Source organism: Xenopus tropicalis, chromosome 3 (genome assembly GCF_000004195.4).
Source record: "Xenopus tropicalis strain Nigerian chromosome 3, UCB_Xtro_10.0, whole genome shotgun sequence".
Classification (NCBI taxonomy): Eukaryota; Metazoa; Chordata; class Amphibia; order Anura; family Pipidae; genus Xenopus; species Xenopus tropicalis.
In genome coordinates this window covers 27,691,415-27,711,050 of record NC_030679.2, presented here as the reverse complement: position 1 = coordinate 27,711,050, position 19,636 = coordinate 27,691,415, and the positions used below count along the sequence as shown (strand labels likewise).

General features: G+C 39.0%; 1 protein-coding gene across 4 annotated transcripts in view; it reads left to right on the top strand.

Moving 5' to 3' along the window:
* Positions 1-19,636, top strand: part of diaph1 (diaphanous related formin 1) — a 140,411-nt gene that overhangs the window by 34,010 nt on the left and 86,765 nt on the right. For 3 of the 4 annotated variants that reach the window (XM_031898781.1, XM_031898780.1, XM_012959695.3), the window contains exons 2-13: positions 1,811-1,837; positions 3,407-3,562; positions 7,048-7,149; positions 8,494-8,624; positions 8,749-8,826; positions 9,721-9,784; positions 10,430-10,569; positions 11,829-11,937; positions 12,557-12,667; positions 14,099-14,217; positions 16,404-16,520; positions 18,167-18,282. In XM_031898781.1, the coding sequence (XP_031754641.1) occupies positions 1,811-1,837; positions 3,407-3,562; positions 7,048-7,149; positions 8,494-8,624; positions 8,749-8,826; positions 9,721-9,784; positions 10,430-10,569; positions 11,829-11,937; positions 12,557-12,667; positions 14,099-14,217; positions 16,404-16,520; positions 18,167-18,282 (1,270 nt within the window). The remainder of the gene's footprint in view (positions 1-1,810; positions 1,838-3,406; positions 3,563-7,047; positions 7,150-8,493; positions 8,625-8,748; positions 8,827-9,720; positions 9,785-10,429; positions 10,570-11,828; positions 11,938-12,556; positions 12,668-14,098; positions 14,218-16,403; positions 16,521-18,166; positions 18,283-19,636) is intronic. The other variant, XM_012959694.3, reaches the window with a different exon arrangement.

The window sequence follows — 19,636 nt, the reverse complement described above, 5'->3', positions numbered from 1 at the left end:
ACGGTCAAAAATGCCCCTACCTGTGCCTGCACCCGAATAAATAAAAAACACTTGGGGGCAGGCACAAGGTAGGCTAAATTTACACTAGCGGGGCGTATTAGCCATGTTTTGCATGACTTCCACCAAAAAGCCTGCTACATGTTTGGGCTGGCTGTATATAAGCAGACAGCAATATTAACTGATGTTTATTCCAGTTTGGCATGATTCTTTAATAGGCCACTTAATATGATATATACTTACCTGTAGGTGCCATTGCAAACCCAGTTCTTTTTATTTCTCAATTAAATAGCACCCCGTGGATCTAGTACTTTTCAGTCCCATTTTTACAAAAACACATGCTTTTCTGTGATTGGAATGGTAGCATCAGACACTCAGGGGCCTATTTATTTGCTGTGTAAAATGAAATTGGTGTAAAAGCTGTGTAAAATGTATAGAGATGTCCGTCGTTCAAACGTCATCCAGATTTTGCGAAAGATCCGGCGGGAGAAAAAAATGCGTAAAAAAGTTACTCGGCTTTTACTCAGTTTTTTACACTTCAAACCTGGCGATCTGTGTCAAATTTTGTCACTGTTTTTTACACAGCATAATAAATCTGCTCCACGGAGTACACCAGTGTTTTTAATACCAAAAAACAGTTCCAGAGACAAATTAACATGGGGGTGTTCCTTAAATACTTAAGTAGACCGACACACTTGCTTATATCATTACATTCTCTCCATCTTTAATCTCTGACCATTGGGACACCTTGGGGCCCGGCATTAGCAGCATCTTTTTGGCAAGACGTTGCCCTCTAGTGGTAGGAAACCAGCAGTGATTAATGAAAAAGGTTAAAGATATGGATGTGCGTTCCACAGTGGAACACATGGCCATCTTTCATTTTTACTGAGTCCCCTGAAAAGCAGAGCAATGCAGTGAAATATGCAATAAAAATCGTGATTCTCCAGTGAAAATCAGGACAATTGGGAGGTATAATAATGATTATCAGGACGTACAGATGTTGCTATTGCATGGTGATAAATGTTTGGCTAGATGCCCCAGTCTTTTCCAAGAAAACAAGTAGGTTAGAGAAATACTCTGCTGCATGGTGTAATACCCACTCCCAAGTTGATCATCATATTGTTCATATTGAGCTGTATAAATGCCAGTCTTTTGGAAAGTTCTATAGTTTTATGTAGAGTTTTAACCATGTCTGGTTTACAGCATTATTTCATAGGCCAGAGACATGTTTCCTGAATGCCCAAGAGTGCAAACAGAAAAACACTTACTTTATAATGGAGTGCATAGCCTATTCTATTTATTCTGAAATCTAGTTGGTAGTAGTTGTTAGATGTAGATGGCCTCATGGTCTCATTTCTTGGGTGTGGTTCAGATATATCCGGTGACTGGCATGGGTAATGGGAATCTGTATTATTTTAGCAGTTTGTTGAAATGAGTGGGAAAGACCCTGTTATCTGTAATATCTGTCTGAAAAGGGCCATTCAGGTCTGGCATAGGCCTTGGCACACAGCTGAGCTGCTCTTGCTCTGTATCCTATGGGCGAATGTGCATATTGTAATCATTGATCATGCCGTTCAGTTTCTAATTGCATGTGGTTTAGCAGGTTATATGTTGGGCTCTATATTTGCATGTCTTATCCTAGTCTACATAAATCGGTGAACTCATTTTTTTCTTTAATGGTAATTGGTTTCTGTCTCTCTAAATCATGATCTGTGGGTTATGTGGGTTATTTTTTTCTGTCCAATTGATTTCTTCCTTTTTTTTTTTTTCTTTCCCCCCCTCTTATATATTTATATTTAACTTCACAACAAAGACCTTTAAGCGGCTGATGGTAGATGAGGTAAGAATGGTCTCATTCATGCATGCGTCTACTCCCTTTCTCTACAACTGCATGTAAGACGTATTCAGTGGTGGTGTAAAGATTTGGTTCCCATGTTCAGTTAGCATTGCCATCATTTTTTAATGGCATCTATGAAATCCACGTGCTGCAGGGTTGTTCATAAATCAGCCATCCAGCTTTGGAATTTATTAGGGTACTTTTAAAGGCCAGAGTAACCTTGACTTATTTTAAGTATAGTATGAGGCTACTGTGCTTCCCCCCATGACCAGCTTTCTTATGCAATGTACATTGGAATGAGTATTAGGATTTCATTTGTCAACCATGTTGGCCCCTGTATGGCCAATTTAAAAATAAAGATGTCCATGCACAGTTAGTTCCCCCATGATTAAATTGCTCAGTATAAAAGACGAACATTAGCGGACCAAATCTGTATTTCTACCATTGTATATTTATGTGTCTTAGATGTTTGGTTGTGAGTGCTACATACTGGCTAATGTCTCTAACATATCAATACCTTTTTAAATAAAGCACCAGTTGAATGATTATTTTAATGTTCTAATATGAATGTTGATTTTTTATAGAGCTTTTCATATGTTTGAACCGTCTTAGAAAAGGACCTTGGGCATTAAATTGGCCTTAAATTTAGGGAATGCTTTGCTTGTTTGCCCAGGATGCCAGAGAAGCAGATCTTTTGTCACTACCCACATTGTGGGCCAAATCATTGAGTTAAGGTGCCTATAAACAAAAAGATTTTAATCTCCCTAATGACCAATTTCAGTGTGATCCAACAAATCGGTGAAATCATATCGTAACGCTAGGTGGACAGGGAACCATCACACATCTAGCAATTTTTTATCCAACATAAATCAGAAAATGGATCGGGCAGGTTTGAAAATCATCGTTAGGGGGTCACTGAAATGCTCTGGGCTGAAGATGGGACACAAGGTCCAATGCAGCCCTTAGATAACATCCTTTCCACCAAACCTGATTAATATCTGAATGAAACCTGGTTACATTGGTTTCATTCCTGGGCCAATGTGGTAAAAAACTAAGAGACTTGGCACCCAATCTCTGCCCATGTGTAGACACAAGTTATATCATGCCAACTGTTGCTTTACTTGGGTTTGCTCTTAAACTTACTTACAATACCATGACAGCTCACAAGCTGCTGCTAGAGCCCCTGTGTCTTGTTAGTGTTATTGGAAGACTGACAGCGGGTCAGAACCTGAAGTTATAGTCTGCACTTCGATAATGGGATGCGCCTGCCACTGAGTGGGGGCTTATTTTTTCCCTGAAAATACCATTGGCCTAAATAACCTGCTTCATTGTTCCCAACACTGGTTCTAGATTCTGCTTTTAGATATTTTTACATGTCTGTCAATAATAAACATTCCAAGAAGTTGGCTTTTAACCTCAACCTCTTTTTGCTTTATGTTTTTGTGTCACTTTAAAAACACATACATGCATGCAAGTATATAGTGCTCCAGTGATAATGCCTCATAGGAATATCATGCACTTATAGCTCTTCCAGTTAGTACAAAGATATATAATGAATGTATTGTCTTTTAGCTTGAACGATTTACCAGTATACGGATGAAGAAAGAAAAGGAAAAGCCTTATCCATCACACAGAAACTCCACCAACTTCCCAGATAACTCAAACCCCCTCCAAACCTTGCAGGAACTCGAAGATGATGTTGTGCTTCAGCTGTTTGAAAAAATGCTGGTATGTTAAATGGCTGTGAGGAAATTTGATAATGGGGTGGAAAAGTGCTAGCGGAAGCACAATGATGTATCATTAAACACTCGTGTACGTTCATCTGTTACAGTAATTACAACAGTTTAAAATGATGTATTTACGGGTGGCTTGTAAGAGAAACTGAGATACAAAATGGATCCCCGGTGGCTTTTACTGTGACTGTTGCCTGAAAGTTTGGTCAGACTTATTTCATGAGGTTGACACTTGCTCACCTACTTTACTACACAAGAATGCATCAGTGAATTGGGCCCAGTCTTCATTCCATGGCTTCAATTAATACTCTAGAGCAGGGATCTCCAAACTTTCTTACTCGTGAGCCACAGTCAAATGTAAAAAGACTTTGAGAGCAACACAACCATCATAAAATTTCATGGAGGAGCCAAATAAGGGCTAAGATTAGGCAGCCCCTATGCACACTATCAGCTTACAGGCGGCTTTATTTGGTAGTAAATCTTGTTTTTATCCAACCAAAACTTGCCCCCAAGTCAGGAATTCAAAAATAACTACCTGGTTTGGGGGCACTGAGAGCAACATCCAAGGGGTTGGTGAGCAACATGTTTCTCACAAGCCACTTGTTGGGGATCACTGCTCTAGAGTATTGCTTTCCAAACTGTGTGTCTGTCTTCTCTAGGGACCCTTGAGTAGTGACTGGAGGTTTTTCCTTGGGGACAGATTTAGGGGAATGTCTGTTTGTCCACTTAGACACTCATGCTTGAAGATCCTTTAGGGCTCTGGCACACGGGGAGATTAGTCACCCGCGACTAATCTCCTTGTTCGCGGGCGACTAATCTCCCCGAGTTGCCATCCCTCCGGCGAAAATGTAAGTTGCCGGTGGGATGGCAGATGCGGCACGATTTCGGCAAATCGCCGAAAATGCCTTGCGAGGGAACATCGGCGATTTGCCGAAATCGCCTGCGCGGCGTGTGCCATTCCACCGGCGACTTACATTTTCGCCGGTGGGATGGCAATTCGGGGAGATTAGTCGCCCGCGAACAGGGAGATTTGTCACGTGCGACTAATCTCCCCGTGTGCCAGAGCCCTTAGAGTTTTTATTGGGGGTGTAAACTTATTTCTGCCCTAGATCAATACTACTTGATACAGCAATCAGAATATTTGTTTGGAATACAACTGACTGCACTCACATGCTGCATGTAAGATTCAGGTGCCAAAATATGCCTTTTTAACCTTAAATGGATTACATGCATGAATCCCTGAACAAAAGGACAGTATTGTACATTCACATTGTGCTTTTAGATTGTTCCAGAGGAGCTATATTATAACATTAAAAATTGCAGCATTGTAAATGGGGCAACGAAAAAAAAAAAAAATAGGAAAGATTGCCATCTAGTGGTAACATAAAATCTTTTGAACATTATGTAAATCTATATGCAGATTCCATACAGGTACAATAAAATTATAAAATACGAAACCTCAATTTTACATACCCTAAATTTAAATTTTTTTCCACATTTTCCAACCATTTTTCTGTGACCCCCGATATTACATTTCCCTGATTTTACACCACTTCTTTCTGGTTACCTGGAAAACGTAAAATGAGGATTCTTCCATGCCAAGATCTTCCTCTACACCTGTATACAGTGGCTTGCAAAAGTATTCGGCCCCCTTGAACTTTTCCACATTTTGTCACATTACAGCCACAAACACGAATCAATTTTATTGGAATTCCACGTAAAAGACCAATACAAAGTGGTGTACACATGAGAAGTGCAACGAAAATCATACATGATTCCAAACATTTTTTACAAATAAATAACGGCAAAGTGGGGTGTGCGTAATTATTCAGCCCCCTTTGGTCTGAGTGCAGTCAGTTGCCCATAGACATTGCCTGATGAGTGCTAATGACTAAATAGAGTGCACTTGTGTGTAATCTAATATCAGTACAAATACAGCTGCTCTGTGACGGCCTCAGAGGTTGTCTAAGAGAATATTGGGAGCAACAACACCATGAAGTCCAAAGAACACACCAGACAGGTCAGGGATAAAGTTATTGAGAAATTTAAAGCAGGCTTAGGCTACAAAAACATTTCCAAAGCCTTGAACATCCCACGGAGCACTGTTCAAGCGATCATTCAGAAATGGAAGGAGTATGGCACAACTGTAAACCTACCAAGACAAGGCCGTCCACCTAAACTCACAGGCCGAACAAGAAGAGCGCTGATCAGAAATGCAGCTAAGAGGCCCATGGTGACTCTGGGGGAGCTGCAGAGATCTACAGCTCAGGTGGGGGAATCTGTCCATAGGACAACTATTAGTCGTGCACTGCACAATGTTGGCCTTTTTTAAGAGTGGCAAGAAGAAAGCCATTGTTAACAGAAAACCATAAGAAGTCCCGTTTGCAGTTTGCCACAAGCCATGTGGGGGACACAGCAAACATGTGGAAGAAGGTTCTCTGGTCAGATGAGACCAAAATGGAACTTTTTGGCCAAAATGCAAAACGCTATGTGTGACGGAAAACTAACACTGCACATCACTCTGAACACACCATCTCCACTGTCAAATATGGTGGTGGCAGCATCATGCTCTCGGGGGGCTTCTCTTCAGCAGGGACAGGGAAGCTGGTCAGAGTTGATGGGAAGATGGATGGAGCCAAATACAGGGCAATCATGGAAGAAAACCTCTTGGAGTCTGCAAAAGACTTGAGACTGGGGCAGAGGTTCACCTTCCAGCAGGACAACGACCCTAAACATAAAGCCAGGGCAACAATGGAATGGTTTAAAACAAAACATATCCATGTGTTAGAATGGCCCAGTCAAAGTCCAGATCTAAATCCAATGGAGAATCTGTGGCAAGATCTGAAAACTGCTGTTCACAAACGCTGTCCATCTAATCTGACTGAGCTGGAGCTGTTTTGCAAAGAAGAATGGGCAAAGAATGGGCTGAATAATTACGCACACCCCACTTTGCAGTTATTTATTTGTAAAAAATGTTTGGAATCATGTATGATTTTCGTTCCACTTCTCACGTGTACACCACTTTGTATTGGTCTTTCACGTGGAATTCCAATAAAACTGATTCATGTTTGTGGCTGTAATGTGATAAAATGTGGAAAAGTTCAAGGGGGCCGAATACTTTTGCAAGCCACTGTATATAGAATGGGCAAAATTTATGGCTAAAAATTTTGGTAAAGATATGACAAATAACAGCTCGTATACCTATAAATACAAACAAGATAAATCAGGATATTATAAACGTAATGATAATTCATTGTGAGGAAAAAATACATAAAGAGAATAAAAATGGAATTTAAAAAAAACAAAAAAAACAAATTACACAATGGAAATAGTATAGTAAATGGTAGAGCTGGTTGGTGTTCTCAACAGGTTACATATTACTTTAGGGTGACATTTACTGATGTAAGTCCCTCAGCAGTATTTTCAGATTATTTGTCTGGTACTGATTTATGTTTTTTTCGCCCTTCTGTATGCACATAGGATGATATGAACCTCAATCCTGAGAAGCAGCAACCGCTACGAGAAAAGGATATAATGATAAAAAGAGAGATGGTTTCCCAATATCTTCACACATCCAAAGCTGTAAGTTAAGTTTGCCTTAAACTTCTTTAGGGTGCCTCTCGTCATTTTTCTAAAACCTACCAAAGACAAGAGCTAGTGACTTTCGCTTACAATTTCTGCCATTCACACCACCATTGTTACTCTGTGTTTTCCGGATGGTGGACTCATTAACACTGACGCACACCAATGCAACAGACACCTTTAGGTCCTTACACATAGCTTGGAGTTCTTTGAGATCCACTTTATATTACAAGTAGTGGGCCAATTATTTCTCGTCTAGAACGTTTGAGGGTTGAATTAAGTTAAAATGATGGGGTCGTCTTTGAATGTTCACCATTCCTGGGGTGGGTAATACATTTTAGGGCTTATTGATCACACAAAGCAAATTTGCCCAGTGGCAGTAACCCAGAGCAACCAATCAGGTTTGCTTTTTTTCAGCCAGCTGCAGATAGAACAATGAAAGCAAAAAATTGTATAGGTTGCCGTGGATCAGATTTCTGTTCTTTAAAAGAGCAGTTTAGTGTAAAAATAAAAATGGGCAAAATAGATAGACTGCGCAAAATAATTTTTTTTCAATATATTTAGTTAGGCAAAAGTTTAATCTATAAAGGCTGGAGTGAGCAGATATCTAACATAATGGCTAGAACACTACTTCTTGCTTTCAGCTCTCTAAGCTGTTAGCAGTCGGTAACCAATCAGTGACTTGAGGGGGGCCATATGGGACATAACTGTTCAGTTTGTTTGCATTTGATTCTGACCTGCATGCTCACAAACTAACTGAACAGCTATATCCCATGTGGCCCCCTAAAGTCACTGACTAACTAAGAGCTTAGAGAGCTGAAAGCAGAAAGTAGAGCTCTGGCTATTATGTTAGACATCTGCTCACTCCAGCCTTTATAGATTACATTTTTGTCTAACTAACTATATTACAATTATTTGTTATTTTCCGCAGTCAATAAATTTTACCCAGTTTCATTTTTACACTGAACTGTTCTTTTAAATAATGCAGTCGTCCGTCCCCCCCCCCCACTCTTTCACCCCTGATTTTTTTTTCTCACAAAAGAAGAAGGAAAGTTAAAATCACTGGGCTACCAAATGTTTACAAACTTGCCCAACACAAATAAGTCACTTTGGATCATTTTTCTTATAATTAAATGCATGTGTTTGGCTCATTTTTTTTTAACTGGGTGTTTAATTGGGTTCTTGTTTTCTAGTTTTAGGACTTGCACGAAAAGCAGTTTTAGGTCATATTTATGCAGGAATTAAGGGAATACAAAAAACGTCTCAAATGTTCAAGCCTCGCTGTAATTTGTATGCTGTTATAACGATTAATAATCAGGCACTCTGTTTTTGTTGTTCATATAGGGCATGAGCAAAAAGGAGAGTTCTCGTTCTGCATTAATGTACATTCAAGACTTAAAATCCGGACTAGGAGACAATTCCCTCCTTTTGTGCTTAGAGTCACTAAGAGTATCTTTAAATAACAATCCTGTCAGGTAAGAGGCTTTATTTATTTTTTTCTTTCTTTGTATTTTCAAATATCAAGAACAAATCATTAAATATGTGATTAATTTACATTTCTCAGATTGCTATAATGTTCCTTTTTACATTTTTTTCCAGCTGGGTGCAGAATTTTGGTGCAGAGGGTCTTTCGTGCCTTTTAGAAATTCTCAAAAGAATACAGGATGAGCAAGCATCGTAAGTACAGGGTTTTCTTCGTAAAGTGAATAATGCACTGCTCTACCGCATAGCATGTAGTTACTGTATGGTGTTCTATTGATCTTTGCCTTGTTTCCTTAAGTCTAATGTCACTCTTTCTGTTATCTGCATGGAATAAGAAAATTGGCAGTACTTCAGTGTAGTCTGCTTTTGACTTACATGGCAGCTGCCTGTCACCATGCGCATTGGTGGATTTTGGCCTGAAAATGTGCACTTGAGCATTTTCTGACTGAAGTTTTCCTGGTCAGCATACTGCCAGGCAGTTCCATGAATGTCAGTGTAGAGTATGGCATTGGTCCAGTTTTTAAAACATTGTCCAGACCTGCAATTTTACCCTCTCCCTGCACCGGACCTGATTACTTGCTTCCTGGACCCAGTCTGTGAACCCTGTACCTGCAGCACCCCCTGCTGGAATTAAGGCAGCCAGTGCGATAGATGCATATAGCATGATGTTGTGACATGTCAAAGATGCCCCCAACCTACAAGTATAGCGCAGAGGAGGTCACTTGAATACATCTGCAGTTTCTCCGCCACACAACAAATGCACAGAATCTTGGTGGAGAAAAACCAGTGGGTGATTTAAGATTAATCAAGCCTATCTCTGATTCTCTGTGTTGAGAAGTTACTTAGAGGCCGGTGGGATGATTTGATTTCGCAAACTACAAAAGAAGACAACAGCTAAATATACCATATTCCCAGCAAAGCAGCAGCAGGATCATCCTCTACCTTTTCTTGTAGCCTCAGCAGAGAGATGCCATGATACTGTATCATCTTCCCCGTACTAGGCACAATTGAGCAAGGAAATCTTAGACAATATGCACGCTTATGTGACTAATATGTTGATAGTATTTTTCTTACCTTCTTTTTGAATAGCTTGCGGGATGTTAGAAGCGAGCATGAGATCATCAGATGTCTGAAAGCTTTTATGAATAACAATGTAAGTCATTTACATCTTTCTGCTTTATTTACAGTGCAGCGGTGGCATTCAGTGCTGTCAGCTGTCTGTCACTGTCAAAGATGTCTGTCTGACCTAGAGATGCACTAAATACACCACTTGTGTATGCAGATAAATATTGAAGTCTTCACAAAGGATTTGACAATTACCAAACAAATCCCATTTTGCCCTTCAAAAACATTTAACATTTGGCTTTTTGCAAACAAAAAAATGTCCCGAAACGTAAAATCAACTTTCAACATTCATTCAATTGAACTCTGTTTGATATAAATCTTTCACATAGTCTACCTATTCCTTGCCTGCAACCTGGATTCAATGCGTCCCTAAATGCTATCCCCCATATGTAATTAAAGGTGCCAAGTTTGGCCAGGAGCAGTAACCCATAGCATATATCAGCAGGAAGCTGTATATATGCTTTAACTTGTAACACAGCAAGAGCTCAATTGACACGGGTTTAATATTTTTTTTTCTTGAAACGGCACAGTAAAGCTAATTAAATTTTGGTAAAAGCCTTGATTGATATTTACATGGTCATTTTATTATTGTTGCAAACATATAAGTAATGTAATGAATTAAAGGGGCAATATTGACTGTTTTTTTTTTTTTTTTTTTTTTATTACCCTTAAGTTTGGAATTAAGGCAATGCTGGGCACAGAAGATGGCATTTTGCTGTTAGCGAGAGCAGTAGATCGATCTGTCCCTGCAATGATGATTGATTCCTTGAAGCTGCTTTCTGCCCTGTGCATCCTGCCACAACCAGAGGACATGTAAGATCATTGGATCCTTCTGTACCTTACCCATCTTACCCAATGCTACATCTGTATATGTTCTGTATCAGAAATTATCTCTTCGTTGATTTGATAAGTAGTCAAGTGAAAAATGGTTTACAATATTGTTTTACTATCCACTTCTGTTGCTTTATTGTATCACAAGGCTAAAAAGGACTGTTTGGGGTATAGTATCCAGAATGAGAGCCTTTCATAATTCCAGTCGCCATACCTAACTGTTAAAATCATTTAAACATAAAATAAAAACCCAGCACGATTGTTTGGCCACCAATATGGATCCATGCAGCTTAATTACAACGAAGTTTTATTATTACAGAGAGAGAGGAAATCATTTATAAAAATGAGAATTATTAGCTTGAAATGGATTTTGTAGGAGATAGCCTTAATGTAATTTGGAGCTTTTTGGATAAGAAGTTTCCAGATAACGGATCCTTTACCTGTACTTAAATAATCTAATATTAATGGGTTGCCTCACCTTTACGTTAACTTTTAGTATGTCATAAAATGGCTATACTATTCAACTTTTCAGTTGGTCTTCATTAATTATTTTTTATATATATACATTTTTAATTATTAACCCCTCTTTTTTCTAAATCTTTCCATCTTTTCAATTGTGGTTACTTTTTATTACTTATCTTGCTATTCAGGCCCTCTACTATTCATAATCCAGTCTCTCATTTAAACCACTCTCTGGTTGTTTTGGTAATTTGGACCCTAGCAACCAGATAGCTGCTGAAACTCCAAACTGGAGAGATGCTGAGTAAAAAGTAAAATAATTAAAGAACCACAGATAGTAAAAAAAAAAATGAATACCAATTAAATTGTCTCAGAATTTCATTGTCTACATCATACTAAAAGTTAACTCAAAGGTGAACAACTTCTCTAAGGATAGTAATCCTTATACAGTGACATTCATATGACCCATTTGAGATGGGCCATAAAGAAAAAAACATCTTATTGATGTTATCTAAAAGTGGCAGATTTTCTAAGAACAGATTATGAAGAATATGTTGTCGGGGTGTCCTCAGTGCTCTCAAATAGTAAAATGGGAAATATGGGGGACTACAAATTTTAATTGTCATTGTTTGAAATGTCCCCTTTAAACGTTTATTAGCTATTTAGCTTTGAATTAGGTTCTCTTGTGCTATGCACTTGAATGTCCCTAGATTTGTATTCCGATAGGGTGATTGCAATATCAGTGGGGTGTTGTTAATGGACTTTTGCCAATACTCTTTTAGGCATGAGCGTGTTCTAGAAGCCCTTACGGAGAGAGCAGAGATGGAGGAAATGGAACGATTTAAACCTCTTCTGGATGGGTTAAACATTGCAAGTCCTGTGGCCTTGAAGGTATTGCTACTAATTATTAAAAAAAAAAAAAAAAAAAAAAAAAAGATTTTCATTTTTTCAATTGTATATCAAATCATACATAGCTTCCTTTTCTCACCACTGATCTGCCAGTTTGAACTGTGGCTTTGTCTTCTCTATGTTCTTCAAGATGTTGGACCCTTATTATTGTAAATAGTTATTAAAACTGGTTCCCATTAACCTGCACAGCGCTTATGTTATCTTAAGGTGGCCATACATGCTAAGATCCGCTCACTTGGCGAGGTCGCCAAGCGAGTGGATCTTCTCCTGATATCCCCATCTACGGGTATTGGGCTAATTCGGCTGTTTGAAAGATGCATTCTCAATGGCTTAATTCATGATTATTTTACAGAGACATGTGTGAAATACAAATCATTTTGGTCTTCCCCTTTAAGGGAAGCCACTAGATCCTCTTCATCCACTCCTGCTTGTGTTTCATCCCTTTTCATTTTTAGTGTTCTCCGTTATCTATTGTCTTCTTTGCACAAAATTTTTGCAACCTCTTTATTTTAAAATGTGTATTAGAAGCTTGTTGGTTTTACTTGCAGTTGCTTGACATATTACATATTAATGGCAATGTTTGAAATGTGCTGTTCATCAGGTGAGCTGTATGCAGCTAATCAATGCAGTGATCAGCCAAGGAGAAGAGCTTGATTACAGAGTTCACATCCGAAGTGAATTGATGCGCTCGGGACTGGCCAAACTCCTAAAGGTACTGCTGCCAGGCTCATACACCTCTCCAACCGCTTCTCCTCTGCCATCCCACTCTGCCAATCCCTGCACTGGCTTCCCCTACCATCCAGGATAAAATTCAAACTAATGACCCTCACATTTAAAGCAGTCCATAACTCTGCCCCACCCTACATCTCTGAACTCATCTCTAGGTACCATCCAACCCGCTTGTTACGCTCCTCTACTGACCTGCTTCTCAACTCCTCTCTCATTCCCTCCTCACACACTCGCATTCAAGACTTTGCAAGGGCTGCCCCCCTTCTCTGGAATTCGCTCCCACAAACTGTCAGACTTTCTCCCAATCTCTCTGCCTTCAAGAGATCTCTAAAAACACATTTATTCAGAGAAGCTTACCCTAATCTAGTTTAGCAACACCCTGTGCCACAACTCTGGTCATGCCCATTCCCACACCTTGGGTCTCAACCCTTTCTCCTTGTAGATTGTAAGCTCTTTTGGGCAGGGCCCTCTTCACCTCTTGTATCGGTAACTGATTGCTTTATATGTTACTCTGTATGCCCAATGTATGTAACCCACTTATTGTACAGCGCTGCGGAATGTGTTGGTGCTTTATAAATAAATGTTAATGTAATATATATATATATATATATATATATATATATATATATATATATATCTAAAGAATTCTGATGCCCTAATATACCTGTATATATATATATAACATACAAAATAAATAACAAACAAAATAAATACAATTTTTACTTAGATACAAGAAAACTTTGCTTAATTTTGTATCTCCATTATGATAGCGAACATTTTCATGAAACTACAATACTAAAGGGCTAAGTCCCCCCCCCCCTGGAATATGCCTCTTAGATAACATACACCCCCTCAGTTACTACAGTTCATGTTCTAGTGATCTGAAGAGCTTTCTCTCTTTCAGGGCTATGACATGCAGTGTTACTTGTAGTCAGCTACTTCTGTTTGCCAGAAAATACCCTGCCATAGACAATACTAAGAATTGCCTTTGCTAAAACACATATAGAAACAATTATCAGTACAGTACAGTTGTCTCTTTTGTAGCTGGCTACAAATAGCTCTGCATGTCATTGTCCTTAAAGGCCATTATGATCTATTATACATGTTCATAAAATTGTCTTGCAGATAAACAACAGAAAAGAACTAAAGGCAGAATCTCTAGGGTGGGGGAGGTGCCAAGTTGTTTGGAGCACCCCAGTGATTCTAGTCTACCTCTTTTAAATTGATTTTTCCCTCTCAAAAAATTCTGAAAAACTAAATGGAAACCATTGGCTTTGTGACTAACAGAAATTATTGTATACATTAAATTAAAGTTATCCTTGGCTAGAAAGCAATAAAAATTTGGATTGCAGTTTTGAAGAACACATCTTTACTTTGCGAGACTTTAAATTAAACATTGCCATTCTGTCTTCAGGAACTACGTAATACAGAAAATGAAGACCTGAAGGTACAACTTGGTATTTTTGATGAGCATTCTGAACTTGATTCTGATGACTTGCGAGGACGTTTGGACGACATCCGCATTGAAATGGAATATCCTTTTGTGATATGAACACAATGTCTTTTAGAAAGTTCATTGCTAAATTACAGATTACTTTTGAAGGACTAGGAACAGGGGGAACCACAAGGCTTATTTTATTATTAACCTCTGTTCTCACTGTAGTCCATAGAGGAATGCAATTATTATTCATTCCTCTGCTTTCAAGGTCTGTCCTATAGAACCTCATGTTTAAACATGTATTAATCTTTCCTTCGGTAGTTAAAAAAAAAATGAATTGCACTGTGCTAAAAGATTACCTTTGATTAACACTATATGCCAAACTGAGTCTTTTCAGTAACTAGAGCTTTACAGGGTGGGCACATAGGAGTGTGCCCTGACATCACATTTTATTGCACACAAACAAGATAAAATATGCTTGCACTTTTTAGCCATCAGCCCAATAAGATTTTACTCTGTGGGAATCTACACAAAATGTGAGCTTCAAAGGTGCTGTCAGCAGACCACTTAAGTCTGAGTGTTCCTTTACAGATCGTGAATAGGGTTATTAAATATGTATAGTAACTGGTGATAATTTCCCTACTACATCTCTTTTCCCTTCCCATTTTTTCTGTATTACATAGTTTGTTAGTCTTTAATAGTAATTAAGAGTCCTGCAGTTTCAGTATGTTTTCATATAACACATAGCTGAGTATCGGTGATATCTTTGCGTTGGGCCATTATAGGATGCGTTTTACACATGGTTGCAACACTTGGCACATACACGCATAGAAGTTGGCAAGTTTAGCAAATGGACCAAGTGGAATTGTCACCCTACAGTGTGGTGCTTTGAAAGCTGAGTACTCTTTTGATATAGGAATTTAATTGTCATTTATTATCTTTAGTACTCTTGTCCTGTGAAAAAATCCCCATTCTTTTTTTAATGCCAGAGTTTGTAACATCTCTTTTGAATTGGATGAGTTACAGTTACATGGCAATTGATGAGATATCCAAAAGCCTAGCTGGCGATCCATATAATTGGATCTTGTCATGTATTTGTTTGTCATTTCCTTTCCATTAGTATTAGGTGGCAGCAAACAAAAAAAGGTGTTATCGTTCTGTAGTAGTATCTATGTGCACACCTTTACAGAGGCTGCTATCCAGTTAGATTATCAGATTTAATACTATTGGTTCTCAAAAAGTGGAGCTAACCTTCCTGGAGAAGCCCAGTTTGAATGTCAAGTTAAATGTATTTTTATTTTTGTCCAAATTATTATAGGGTGTTAATTTCAATAGTCCATGGGCTTTGTAGTGACGTGAACTAGAGTCCGGCACTGCGTCATGTACCTGCCCGCTAGAAAAGTGGGTTGGTTGCGGGTAAGATTTTAAGATGTGGGTATAGATGCAGGTCTAAGGTCGGGTCAGGGGATCTGTATCTCTTATTTTATACTATATTATGTATACTTTACTCCTTTAAACATCTGATGATGATGTCACTTCTGGTTTGCAGCAACAGCACTTCCTGTGTTATAATGGTATGCAGATCATGGTAGGAGTCATGGATAAGGCAGTTGTTGGTCAGGTAGTTGGCCCAAGCGAGTAGAAATGCAGCAGGTCTGGGTAACATGACCACGTTTCTTTTCTGGTGCAGTAACTCATAACAGCAAATATTATTATTGTTCTACCTTAATTACAGTAGTTCAAGCTAAGCACTGAACCCCTGATGAGTCTTGCCAAGTGTCAAGTTTCTGTAAATCTGGAAACTTTATTGTGGGTCATGGGAAGGGGGTTTAGAACTTTGGGTTATATTAATTCCATAGTGACTTCCCCCGGTGCTGCCCTTCTACTCCTACATTACTAGGGTGCAGACATGGCCCGTGCTCTACTACAGTATGCATAGTACAAGAATGCATGTGTTTCATATAAACTGCACCTAATCCCTTGCTTTGAGGAAGAGGGCTGTCCTGGGGGCACCTGAGGCAAGTGATGGTAGGGTGCTCTGTCTTACAGGGTTGCTGGCTTTGTGTGCCATAAAAAAAAATAAAAATAAAGTCATATATGTATATATATGTATACTCTAGGTTTGTAAGCAGCTTTCTTATTGTATGTTCAGCTTGTATTATGACAGTGTGTAGGAGGACCAGTATTGTCTTGCCTCTGAAGGTTGCCATTTATATAAAATAAATGTATGTATATGGTATGTGTTACAGTAAATTACTATTTCTCCTTGACTTTATTGTACTGACTTCAGTGACGTCTTCCAAGTTCTTCTGAACACTGTCAAGGACTCCTCTGCAGAACCATTATTTCTTTCCATCCTGCAGCATCTTCTTCTAATTAGAAATGATTATGATGCCAGGTAGGATCCAATACATCACAACAGTGATTATGTTTACCCAGCTTTGCCATGCAGTTACCATAAGCTTCCGTGGCAATGTTCTACATGTGATATTGATGGAATAAAATGCTGCTCATCTTGTATTCTATTAAAGTCAAGAGACACAGTGTATTTTTTTATATAAATTGAGAGGTTACAATCTTACAGGTCCCTATCACAGTCTCACACACTGTGGTCAGGGCTTACCACTGTGCCACAATTGTTTAATGTGTCCTACTAAGTACAGTTATTTAGTGAGTACATTTATTTTAAAATGCCATCCTTTTATACCATCACAACATCAGGATAACTTTGCCATGTGTTTTTAACAGGTGGTAGGTAAGAGGTTGCTTGCATCAACTTGCTGTTATTGTAAGGTCAACATCTTGATGCCTATGTAAATCAAACAGGTGATTTGAAAGCCACAGTGGCTCAGTGGGTAGCACTTCTGTCTTGCAGTGCTGGGGTCCTGAGTTCAATCTGTGGGTTTCTTCTGGGCATTCCAGTTTCCTCTTGCTCTCCACAAACATTCCGGCAGGTTAATTGGCTTCTGATTTAATTGGTCTCTGTGTGGGAATATGATAGGGACCTTAGACTTTAAGCTCCTTTGTAGCAGGAACTAATTTGAATGATGTATAATCTCTCTAAAGTACTGTGAACATTTGTCAGCGCTATGTAATACCAGAAAATAAATAAATAAACTTAAAAATGTTCCTGAACATGCAATTATCTTAGTTACCACTAGATGTCACCTGTATTCCACCTCCTGTCTGGCATCTGACTAGGCTCTTTATTTTCTGTTGCATTTTGCACTTCTTTCTCTTGTTATATTTTGGGATTAAGTGTGTAAATATGTAGCCTAGTGCAAAGTATATGTTAAACAAACAGTTGTAGGGACTTCTATGAATTTATATGGCAGTAGGCAGGTTTATGTCTTTTCTTCTGGTTAGGTATAATAAGGATCTGTATGGCCTTATACTGCGGGTGGGAGATATAGGGCCAAATGATCGAATTAAAAATTATGGCGAGCATAGGCACCATAGGTTCGGGAACCACATCAAGGGAGCCAATGTGGTCCCTGATCCGATGAAAAAATCAAACCTGTCCGATCGAGATCTGGCTAATTTCAGGCCAGATGTTGGTTGGGGAGGCCCGTCGTTGGTGCCCATACACAGGCAGCTAAACTGCTGAATTGGTCTAAAGGACGATATCGGCAACTAAAATTGGCCCGTGTATGGCCACCTTAAGGGCTAAAGATTTTGATCAGATTTTGTGGGTCAGATTTTATCTGATTTTATCTTGTCATGCAACACCATGCAACAGCACAAGGTTTTGTAGGATCCTACAAAATCTGATCTCCACTGCTGTAACGCAGTCGGAACTGATAAACTGGGGGTGGTTTGTTTTGTTTCTACATCTAAATATGTAGATCTTATCTTATTTTTTATAAACCCCATGCAACTACATGTGACTAGTAGGATGTGTTCTGTCGATCCGACACCATCCTACAAAATTTCCTATGGAGTTTAGCCCTAGGGTTCCTCAGTTGATGGACTGAAGCACTGCTTTGTTACCATGTAAGGAGTACTTTTTCTCAGTGTGTAATTACTTGCCTCTGTTTGCTTTAGGCCGCAGTACTATAAACTGATAGATGAAGTTATATCACAGATAATCCTTCAAAAAAATGGGGCTGATCCAGATTTCAAATGCAAGCATGTAAACATAGAAATCGAAAATCTGATAGGTAAGTACCAGTGGAATTTTAATTAAATAAAAACTGTATTCTGTACCATAAGAACTATATGTTCGTTGTAGTATGGTGGGGCATGTCTGTATTGTCAGGAGCACCCACATCAATGAATATGTGAACATTCAATATGCCTTTTACACCCTGTTCCAAATTATTATGCAAATGATATTTTTCTCATTTACCAAAATAACTGATGTAAATAATAGTCAGCATAATTCTCAAGTTATCAACTATTAAGAGTACAATTCAAATTTTATTGAACAAACTTCCTAATGATAACAGTATTTTTTTTAAGAATAAAAGATTTACAATGCACTGTTCCAAATTATTATGCAAATTCTATTTAAGTGTCACAAAGATTAGATTTTTTGGTTTTCAATTAAAATCATGGATGGCATTGTGTCTCAATGCCTTGGACAAGGTATGAAAACAGATATTTCACGAAATCTTTAGCATAATAATTTGGAACACGGTGTAGTTGGAGCCTGCAGTCTGTGTGATCCTGCACCCACATGTCTTAATGTGGCCATGCACTGTAAGATCGAGTGGATCTTCTCCCAATATGCCCCCAGCTATAATGAGCCGATGCAGTCCCTTATCCAATGTAAAAATTCAAACCTGCTTGATTGAGATCTGGCCAATATCAGGCCTGATGTCTGTCGGGGAGGCTCATCGTTTGTGCCCATACCACCCCAGCCTGGTTGCTTCTTATTGGAAATAGAGCAACTGATTGTCCTGTGTTTTGCGGCCTGCCTAATTGCTCTTCTCTGGCTGTGTGGACTAACCTTTTTATCACCTTCCATAAAATATATTAGCCTTTATTTAAAGTGGTTAGGTTTGGGATCTTACATCTTATACCAATGACCAGCAAAGACTGTCTGGCTTCCCAGTGTCAGCTGCAGCAGTTGCCGCTGACCTTTCAGTCCTAGCTATAAGTAGCAGCTACTTGTGGCTACTAAGGGCAGTGGCACATGGGGACATTAGTCGCCCCGCGACAAATCTTTGTTGTGGCGGTCGACTAATCTCCCACTGGTCCTCTCAAGACAACTTTGGGCTACTTCGGGACATTGCAGCGACGCGTATGCCATCCCAACGGCCATTTACATTCTAGCTGGTAGGATGGCATTGTGGGGAGATTAGTCGCCCGCAACAACAAAGATTTGTCGTGGAGCAACTAATCTCCTTGTGTGCCGCTGCCCTAAAACAGACAATGCTGATCATTTACGGATAACTCAGTATTTTCTATGGCAGGGTATTTTCTGGAGATTAGTAGCCATGAAAAAGTAGCTGCTACTACTAGCTCAGTATGTCTGTACATATCCTGAGCCTGTATGAAGTCGCTCCCATT